This window comes from Sturnus vulgaris, chromosome 13 (assembly GCF_052056855.1).
Source record: "Sturnus vulgaris isolate bStuVul1 chromosome 13, bStuVul1.hap1, whole genome shotgun sequence".
Lineage (NCBI taxonomy): Eukaryota > Metazoa > Chordata > Aves > Passeriformes > Sturnidae > Sturnus > Sturnus vulgaris.
The window spans coordinates 13589087-13599633 of NC_142255.1; the positions used below are offsets into that span (position 1 = coordinate 13589087).

At 46.7% G+C, this 10547-nt stretch overlaps 1 protein-coding gene across 2 annotated transcripts in view; it reads left to right on the forward strand.

Moving 5' to 3' along the window:
* Positions 1-9938, forward strand: part of NTRK3 (neurotrophic receptor tyrosine kinase 3) — a 204164-nt gene extending 194226 nt beyond the window's left edge. For both annotated transcript variants that reach the window (XM_088172617.1, XM_088172618.1), the window contains 2 exons: positions 6346-6504; positions 9371-9938. In XM_088172617.1, the coding sequence (XP_088028743.1) occupies positions 6346-6504; positions 9371-9556 (345 nt within the window). In that variant the 3' untranslated portion in view covers positions 9557-9938. The remainder of the gene's footprint in view (positions 1-6345; positions 6505-9370) is intronic.
* Positions 9939-10547: the final 609 nt, after the last annotated feature.

A 10547-nucleotide genomic window follows, 5' to 3' on the forward strand; every position in this document is an offset into this window, starting at 1 on the left:
AGATGTCTTTGGTTGCTGGCATGCAGGGAGGCAGGCAGCCAGCCTTTTGCTGTGGCACTGCCAGAGCCTGCAATGGAGGAGATGGTTGGTGTAGCCAGGGAGAATTCCAAGAGAATCACCATATGCTGTTCTCAGAGAGTGGAGTATGGTGAGTGAACAGTTAAGTACGTTGAAAAGTTTGATAGAAGCTTTTTGTTGTTTGCTGTGTGTTTAATCTCACGTTCAGCACTGGCCAGGACAGCAGTGACTGCAAAGGTATGAGAGCTGAAGACAAGGACAGGGATATGACGGCTTTTGAGTCACTTAGAAGAAGCCCAGCCTGTGGGCTGGTGCAGCCATAACACGATGCCTTTCCATCAGGAGAACACCTTGGGGATTTTTGGAGGCCAGGGTAATTCTGGCAATGGTACAGTCTCAGATGTAGCTAGGACCTTTCTTCCTGGATAAGCTGAAAGGAAATTACAGATAAAGCACTTGGGAATCACATCCAGTCATAATTTGCAGTTAAATTCAGCAGCCTCTGATCTAAACTTGGGTACTTAAGAGCCTACTAAGGTGGCAGTTGAAACTATGAAGTGAGGATAGCTAAGGTTCAGCAAAACTCAGCTCTGTCTGGAATGTCAGAGTTAATCCCTCTGCTTTGTAAAAGGTACCCAGGAATCTGTCAGGACTCACAGAGGCAAAATACTGGCACATCTGAAAAATTTCTCAGTGCAGCTGGATCCAGGCTGAAGGCAAGGAAGGAGTGTCTCCTCCTGGATCCTCAGCTAGGAGCTTGTTCTGCTCTTTGCATCACCTCGAGAAGTCATCTCCTTGTGCCCCAACCTGAACTGACAAACATTGACTCACAAAGGCACAATCTACAGCAGTTTTGTTTGTTTTTCTCCAAGAGCTCAACTTAGCCAAACAGAGCAGCTTTTCCTCCTTCTTGCTTTCATTGCTTTTTTTTTCTGCCCTTACATCCTCTCAGATGACCCTGAGAGCCACCTGTGGCTCTTATTCATACAAAGCTGTCCAGAGCTGCTGAATTAACAACACATCCTGCCTGAAGCAGGAATCAGTGTGTTCTGGTGGGGACTTACAGCTGGGGAAGTCTCAGAGCTGGATCACCCAGCCCCTAGTGCTGAGTTCTAAAGGACATATGATTTGGTGTGGTACAGCCTGGATGGCATCCAGGTCTGCAATGGAAGAAGATCCCAGGTCACCCCTACCTACAGCAGCATGAACAGAGGTGACAATCAGAGAATGTGTGCCCTATCTCTAGGTTGAGTGGATTGAATGTTGAGTGGAATTTCCTGGAGAGGAATGGTGCCAAGGTCTCCACTACTGCTACATGATTCTGTACAAACTCAAATGTCTCCGTTTCCTGCACAAAAATGGCAAGTTCAAATAATGCTGCATGACACAAAGACACCTACAGTGGTTCTTATGATCTTCCCAAGGCAGGAGCAGAGCCTCTATCAAGTGTGCCAGAAGCAGGAGGAAAGGTGTCAAATGACCTTGGAAAGCAAATGTCAAATGACCAATGAAAACAAAAGGACTGAGGCTTATTTTTGTTGTTTTGTTTGGGTTTGTTTGTCTGGTTTGGTTTTTATTTCAACATTGCAAAGGAAACTGCACAAAAAGAAAAAAAACCCCACAGGCTAAGAGTATGCTGGAGACCAAATCCCATTCTGAACTGAGATCCATGGAGCTGTCTTCCATCTGTGGGTGTAGACAAGATGGCTCAGTAATTCCCCTTTGAATGCTGCTTTGGGCTACAGCCCTGGTGCTGGTATATGAACTGGGAAGGGCAAAAACAGGGCTTCCCACTCAAAAGCTGCTTTTCAAGTGCTAGTATCTCTATTCTCACCAGTCCTAAATTTGCATGAGGGTTTTTCAGCCCTACTCTGGTTTTGATTTCCAGGTTATCTCTGCTGGTGGCCCGAACAGTGGATTTATTGCACAGTCTTTGCTGAGCACTGCTGCTCCACTACCTGCTGCTGTACTGTCAGACTCATCGGGGGATAACATGTCATCTTTTCCTTTCCTAATCAGCTGGATGTCATTCAGAAAGCTGGGACAAGGAGAACTTTTCCCCTAGACACCAGCTTTTCTTGGTAGCAGACAAACCTCAAGCCTTATAATACTACTTCTACATAGCACTTATATGGCTTTACATCCTCAAAGTGCTGTACTAGCATTAAGTAATTATTTCTCTCCCTAATGGCCATTAATGCTGGCCTTTCATGAACCTCCCCCAGCTCCCCGAGGTTCATATCTAATCCAGCAATAAGCTGCTCAGAGGGAGTGGCTGGCTATCTTGCAAGTCCATGGGCTTGGATGTGTAATGAGGCTTCAGAGCAGGGGCCAGGTGCCCTGGAGTATCAGAAACACAGGGCTGTGCATCAGATCATGCCCTTGGGAGTATCCACTAGAAAGGGGTGGGATCAAGTAGGGGATACTGCAATCTTGAAATGAAGAGGAAGAAAACTTTGGCTGCTCAGAGGATGTGCACTGATTGCTCTATTTATGACCAGGATAGCACTGTGAATGGAAAGAGCAGAGCAGTGGGAATAACTCTGTCAGTGTGGGCATGGGGAGTTGAACTAGAGAGAGAAAGTTAGCTAAAAATGTCAAACAAAGCTAGACAGCCATGGCAATGGGATAAAGAGGCCAGTCTGCAGGTCTGTGAAGCATTAAAATAACAAGGCGAAAGGGCAAGCTTGGCAGCATCATAGGATTTAAAGAGAGGAGCAGAAGAGGATTTACTTGTCTTATTTGCTTGCAAGCAGAGCCCTCTTCCAAGCTATGGAGTGTCTCCAGGGGAGATGCTGTAATGTCACTCTTTCAGGACATTTTATCCTTGGGGAAGGTGAGCCTACCTTTTACCAGGGCTCTCCCATCCCTAGCTCCCCAGAGAAATGGAGAAGATGGTGTGGGAAGATGACATGGCTGTTTTAGAGAAGACTCAGAATTAGCATGCTCTTAACAAACACCAGTCCTGCATGGTCACTTATTTCTGAAACCTGCTAGACCCAGCTCTGAGCAAGCAGAGGCTGAAATAAACTTTCACCTTCTCCCTAAAGGCATGGTAATTATTCTTTCCAAAGCCAAGGATATGCCTTGTAAGCTGCCTTTGCAAAAGGAGAAAACAGCACCCTTTTTTCAGCCTGATTTAATAGCATCATTTTGCTTTTATGCTTCTGGCAATGGCTGGTCCTGTAAAACAAGTAGGTAGCTGTGGGGATCACGTGCCAGTCTACAGTGGCAGAACACAGCTCACAATCACTACACGTTATGCAAAGGATTTCTGTCACCCTGGACACACTCTGCTTCCCATGGCATCACTAGCACAACCCCTCTGTGCTCAGCTCTAAATCATTTTGCTACATCATCAAATAACAGGGTATGGCTGACTGCAGACCAGGAGGACTTGGTGTTCACTTACTGCACAGCTTTGGAGCAGGGCCTTTCCCTGCCTTCCTGCATCTGTTTTTTCATCTGTGAAATGGGAATTTTAATCCTAATCAGTTTGCAAGGGAAGCAGTAAGGGATAGTAAAAGGCAATCCTTTAAGGCGTAGTAGTCAGCCTTATGTGCTAGGTTAGACATTGGAGAGGGTTTATGGTAGAGTTTAATTGATGCCTGTTCTGCTTATGCCTGGTAAGCACAAGGCTTAATCTTTGCTTTCAAAAATGTGGCACCTTGCTTGAGATGCAAAGGATGCCTCTGCAAGGAGCAGCTTCTCATCTCTGAGCATAGCTGGGCCATGTTTTGGGACCCATAAATTTCTGGGCATTGTTTGTTTGAATTTTCTTCCCCAAATTAATTTGGTTATTAATTATTACCAGATTCATTTGTAGTAAAAGCTGTGTCTCACATAGCTGGGAGGAATGCTTTGGCTGTTTCTGAACTTCAACCTATGAGCTAAGCCAAGGTTGTGTTGTCACATCCTTGGGACAGCTCTTTACTGTGTATGTAATTTTGCTGGCAGATGTTCATCAGGGTGTGTCCAGAGGAGACCAAAGACCTTGACTTTATTTTAGCTTATTAGAACTGAGATGGCACTACTGGCTTCTCTGATCTGCTTTCGGGGCCAGATCCTCGAGTGGTGTAAATTAGGACCCTCCCATTTGAGCAGCGCTGCTGTGCTACTGTCTGTGTAAGCTGAGGGCCTGGTTCACACCTTCTGAACTGCTCTAAGACCTGTTCAAAAGGGAGTTAACTGTGCTCAGTACATTGTACTACCTGTAATCGCAAATGGTCCTGAAATATTCAGGATATTGCAAATGTAGAGAGCTTTTCAACAAGTAATCATTTCGAGATTGCTGGAAAACTGAAGAGTTAGTGCTACTTAAAGGAGAATAAAATAAGCATTAGCACAAAACAGTTTTTGCAACAATCAGGTTTGATGTATGTCCTGTTCTGCTTATAACGTTTCCTCAGAGCCCTTTGCAAGAAGGGGAAGCAACTTGTAAAAGCTAGCAATGCAGGGAAGAGCTAAATTTGCAGCCAGGGTTTCGAAGGAACAAACAAAGAAAAGCGTATTTCCATTTCCATTACGGCGGAACATTCTTGGGAGTTCAGAGCAGCAAGCTGAGACCACGCCAGCCAAGCCGCCTCTAAACAGGAGGTGTGGAGCTGCAATGAGCTTTTTATCATCAAGTGTCTGCATTTAGGAAAGAAAGATCTCCCTGAGACTTTTAAAACTCCTCTTTTTTGAGGGAGAGTCTGTTTCAGAGTAAGTAGCCCTTTGAGTACAACACTGCAAACCTGAGTCTAAATTCTGCCAAGCCCCACAGAAATCTGAGCCCCTCCATGCAGAAAGCCAGCTGAGCATCCTACCCCTTTCACACCCTATTCCAACACACTCTTGTTTCCAAGCACTGCAGTGTCCCTGTACTGACCCTTCCCCACACTAGCTCTGCTTTAATCAGTGAAAGGAACCTGTGGAAAAACAGGCAGCTCAGAGGAGAGCTTTTGTTTGTAAAAGAAATGTTTTCATCCCAGCAAGCACAACAATCTCATTACTTGAAATAGCCACACATATGCTGGAGTTCTAGACAGCAGATACCTTCTCCCCTCATCCTTGGTAGGACCAGAGAGATTTCTTCCTGTTTGATTCAGCTGCAGTGCTGCAAAGTTATTAGCACTGCTTTTTTGGTGTCCCTAATGAGACAAGCAGCCTTCCAAGCAGCTCCACAAAAGCACTTTTCTCATCACCTCTAAAGCCTCAGACACTTTACCCTCAGCAAAAACAAGTGTGGAGACTTGCAGCCCTGCTGCTTCCAGCACTGGTTGGTCCTAGCAATTAGCTGTTTCCCCAGAGATGGAGCTTCTTGTGCAGAAGGACAGAACAGGAAAAAACCTTGTTCTGCTCAGAGAAACTTGTTTAGGAATCTCTAGTGAATCCGAAGGTAAATCCATCTGCTTTGCAACTGATTGCATGTATCCTGCAAGCGTCCTGTGCACCTGCTGGATTCGTGTGCCTTACAGAAGGGCTGACTCTTACCTGAGGAAGTGCCCTTCCCTGGCTTGGCATACCCCAATTTTATACACCCCGTTCCAAACTCTCCAAAGGGGCTGGCTTTCCCTCCTCCATTGAGTGATGACCATATCCCTACCTGTAAGAGCCTGTTCTTTACCTACAGACCACCTTTTGCAGTGTGGTCCTGCAGTCATTTACATATGGAAAGCATTCTCTGAAAAGGCCTGTAGCACAGTTTTGTGAGTACAAAACCTTTCATGCAATTAGGTGATGCACAGATGCCTGTGCATGGCTTTAGAGAACCTTTCTGAAGAGGGACAGCCCTCATGCTGTATCTCTGCTGGGTATCTCAGAGTACTGAGGCCCTGAAATTCTTTACTGACTGCTCTTGCTCTGTGTCCAAGTTCACCAGACTGTGGGGCTGGAGTATGTTCTTGGCATTCTGCATTTGATTGCCTTGCCAGCCCATTTTGGGTGGAGAGGATGTAATTTATCTTGATACATTTCACTCCCTGCGTTAACCAGGTGGGATTGGTGGGTAAACCCATGAGTGGTAGGGGAGGCAGGAGCCAGCCCAGCTTTTTGGAACAGCTCCTTGTTGCTGTAGCTCACAAGGAGGCCCTGAGTTTGTGCACATCATGTCAGGGCTGACGTGACATGAGGTGCTCAGGCACTGGAACAGACTCCACAGGGAAGTGCTCACAGCTCCACGCCTGGCAGAGCTCAAGGAGCATTTGGACAATGCTCACGGGTACATGGTGTGATTATTGGGGTGTCCTGCATAGGGCCAGGAGCTTGACTCAATGATCTGATTCTATGACCCCTTCCTCAGGGGTGCCCTCACTCAGCTTTCCCTGTGCCTTTGTCCTCACCCAGGTTGGAGGACACACCATGCTGCCTATCCGCTGGATGCCTCCGGAGAGCATCATGTACAGGAAATTCACAACAGAGAGTGACGTCTGGAGCTTCGGGGTGATCCTCTGGGAGATTTTCACATACGGGAAGCAGCCCTGGTTCCAGCTCTCAAACACAGAGGTACAACAGTGCCGAGACACTTCAGCTGAAAACTGTATTTTTTGCCATCTCTCCTTTCCAGGTTGTTTGCAAAGAAATTAGTGCACGGATGGTCCCCTCCTTGGCACTCCCATGGTGAAGCCATAGGATAAGTGTCATTATCTCAGTTTAAGAGCTGGGAAAACTGAGGTCTGCAGGAATCAAAGAGCTCTACCAAAGCCGTGTACTGGGTAATCCTCAGCCTCTTGCTGCTAAGTTCCTGACGTTATCTGTCATATCTCACAAACTCCCAGGGTGCTGCCAGAACTGGGGATACCCAAATTATTGCTGAGATCTAAGTCATGCCTTGAATTTTCCCTGGTTTCTCCTTTTGTAGCTAAAGCTCTCACTGCAGGCTCCAGTTTGAGAGAAATTGTTTTAAGCCTGATATATCACATATATGCATTACATACATATGGCACATTTCCTTGGGGTTTTTGCCATTGGGATATCTATAATATGGTTTGCCCCAGTTCACTGAGGGTGGAACCCATGGAGCTTGTTTGCCCTTGTTATTTCTTTGACTAGAAAAAGTTGTGGCCCACCAGGACAGAGCTGCTCTGTAAAAATGTTGAGGGAAGGCTGGCTAGGATTAGCAGGGTGTCACTGCTGAGGTTTGAGGTACATCAGCAGAAATGCATTGGAAGATTTTTGCTTGGAATAGCAGGAGGTATTATAGAAGAGGAAAAAGATGCATTGACATAGCAGTGTGTGGGAACCTTGAACATTTTTATCCTACTGTGTATCTAATGGATTTCAGAAATTTCACCTTTTGTAATGAAAAATGTGCATTTTCTGCTTTCTGGGTACAGATCCCTTAATTAAGTGAGTTGCAGAGATGGCAAATCCAAGGTGTTGCTTTACAGCTCTAATACTTGCCCATTCGTGTGCTCAATGGGGCCTGACTGTATATCCCAAAGTAGCACACGCAAACATTTTAGAGGCACAAACAATGGAATCGACAGCGACAGAAGTTATTTGTCACGCTATTTAATGAGCTGCTCTTGCATTTCCCTGTGAGGGTAAATACAAACACACACAAATGAGCACATGGAGCTTGAACACGGGCAGTCGGCACACTGGAGTGTGACAGCTCAGCTTTGCCCAGGCATTCTGCCTCAGTTTCCTTTGCAGGGCAGTGGGGCTGAAAATACCTACCTGAAATCTTGAGGGTGTATTGGTTTGCTAGCATCCCTGGGATAAAGTATCATCCTTCCCTTACCTGTTGGTGTGTCCACTTCTTTCTGCCTGCTAGCCACAGTATCCTGATGAGAGGGAGCCACATTAGCTCCCATCAGTCTCGTTTTTCACAGTTTGTGGAGGGATGGGCAGAACCTATGTGGCTGCAGAGGACTGACACCTCCACCAGCTCCTGGATGGTGTGCATCAGAGCAAGTCCCTGTGGCAGCCCAGATGCAGTGCCAGAGCCCATGGAGGGACAAGTCAATGAGCCTGTGACAAGGTCCTGGCTGCCAAGACTGGACCAGGAGCAAGCACCAGGCTGGCCTAGCATCACCCCTGCTGGGTTTTGGCATTGGCAAGGCTGGGATGCCCACTCCCTCCTGTGCCACCTGCATGGCCTCACTCTCCCATAGCATTTTTAGCAGCTTATTGCAAGGCTGGGAGATACCATCTCTGAGCAGAGGAACGAGGCAGGGCACCACTCAGCCAGTCTATTAACTTCTCTCTACACCTTTCCTTTTCCCCTGGACAGAAAGAGCCCAGCACAGAGCTCCTGTGCATGTCCAGGATGTCTTGACAGGAACCATAACTCACCTCCTCCCCACAGTGAGCAGCCAGCAGCTCTGTGGCAATGCAGGCTTCTCTTCATGCTGTGTCTTGCTCTCCTCGCTTTCAGCAGGTCCTAATCTCTCCCCTCTGTATTTGTATGCAAACAGCACAGTGATAAGTATCCCTCGAGCTGCGTGGTGGGACCATTACTATTCATAAATGATAAACTCCAAACACCTCTTGCTGGGTGGCTTCCCTCAACACGCTGCCTGGGACTGGTGTTTATCTGCAGAGCGTGGCAGGCCGCTCGCGCTGCAATGCTGGGACTCATCAACCCCAACCAAGGAGGCCAGGCAGTAATAGCAGCTCTCTGGAAACTCATATTTCCCTTTCCTTTTCATTCATTCCTCCTGTAAACAATACACAAAGAGACCCTTAGGAGAGTCCTTTCCAATGGCATCCTTCCGAAGAGACTCTACTGTTATCCAGGACCTCACATTTTTCTCATTAGCAGCACCAATCTGACCCAGAACTGAGTGATAGCACTGTAAATTTTTTTCTCCATCTCACAGATGTGATTTGACATGAAATTTCATTCTTTTAGTTGCTTTTCTATGGCAGAAAGAGGAGAAGTATGTCGGAAAAGATGCTCTGAACTCTTCCTTATAAACCTCTCCTGGGCTTTGCAAAGGAAAGGACGCTTGGTTTTCAGACAAGAAAAATATAATTTCAGCTGTGCAAAATATTACTGTACTTTGGGGATTTTAAGACTTTGTTTCCTTCTTCATTTAGCCGGAAAAACTGACATCATAAATTAAAACCTATTTCATTTGCTTGTGACCTCCTCTTTGGAGAGTGCATTGAGGTAGGTAGGTGTCAGACAGGGAAGGTTTTTGCAGTTTGAAAAACTGCAGCTGGAGACAAACTTTTCATGGTAAAATTATCACTAGCAACAAACAGATGAGCATTGAGGTTGTGTAGATCTGAGATTTGGCTTCTCAGTGCTCCCATTCACTGAATGGTGCCACATCAGCCAAGCAGTATCAGGGACAGGACATCCTCCATAAACTGCCCAGCTGGTGTTCAGTGTTTCTTTTCTTTTCTTTCTTTCTTTTAGGTCATTGAGTGCATTACCCAAGGCCGAGTTTTGGAAAGGCCCCGAGTCTGCCCCAAGGAGGTTTATGACATCATGTTGGGCTGCTGGCAGAGGGAACCTCAGCAACGGCTCAACATCAAGGAGATCTACAAGATCCTCCATGCTCTGGGCAAGGCCACACCAATCTACCTGGACATCCTTGGCTAGCAGTGGCCACTTGTTTGAAGTCCCTGCTCCTTCCTCCCGTCCTTCCTTCCTTCTCCTCCTCCCAAACCCTTTGCCCCTCAGCTCCCAAGCAAACATCTTCATATAAACTCAAGTGCCTGCTACACATACAACACTGAAAAAAAGCAAAACAAAAAGCAAACCAACAAAAATCCCACAGAACAACAACCTGTAAGGCAGTTTGGCTTATATATATTTATAGATATCTCTCTCTATATAACTTCCACACCAATACAAAAAGAAGCTGCTGTTACAGAAAATTGTGAGACTATATATTAAAAAAAAAAAAAAAAAAAAGAAACAAAAAAGGGAGAAAAAAGTACTTAAAAATATATATATAATTAAAAAGAAAGGAAAAAAAAAACCAGAAAGAAAGGAGAAGGTATCTTTCCCCCGAGCAATCAAGCAGTGAAATGTAACCCTGCTGTGAGAATGGTTCGGGCTGCTGGGCAGGGCTCTAGACTGGCCATGGCAGCGATGCCATCCTGGGTAGGAGCCCCAGGAAGAAAGCCTTGCCCTGGTTGTATGATATGCACTGAATGTGTGAAATCAGTCCTCCCTTTTCGTCCTTGCCTCCCTCCGTCCTTGCCAGCCCGCAGGTGATGGGCACAAAGCCAGGGCAGTGCCCCTGGATGAACTCTCTTTTACCAACCCCTTCCCTCCCTCTTAGTCCCTCCTCATCCCCTCTCTGCCTTCCTGCCTTTTTCCCCCCCCTCCAACATTTCAGGACAATTTTTCTAATTTGCTGATTCTTAAATGTACAGACTCAAGGCTTTTGAACACACAGTCAAAGGATTGTGGCAGCTACGGGTAAAACACACACCGGTGCAGCCGCCCCTCCCGCAGGCTGCGGGCTCCTGCCCCGTGGCCAGTGCTGGGCGAGCAGCGGGACCGCAGTGGCTGCTCCTGGGACTCCTGGGGACCCGGTCCCGAATCATCCCCATCCCATGCCAGTGTGTGAGGCAGGAGTACT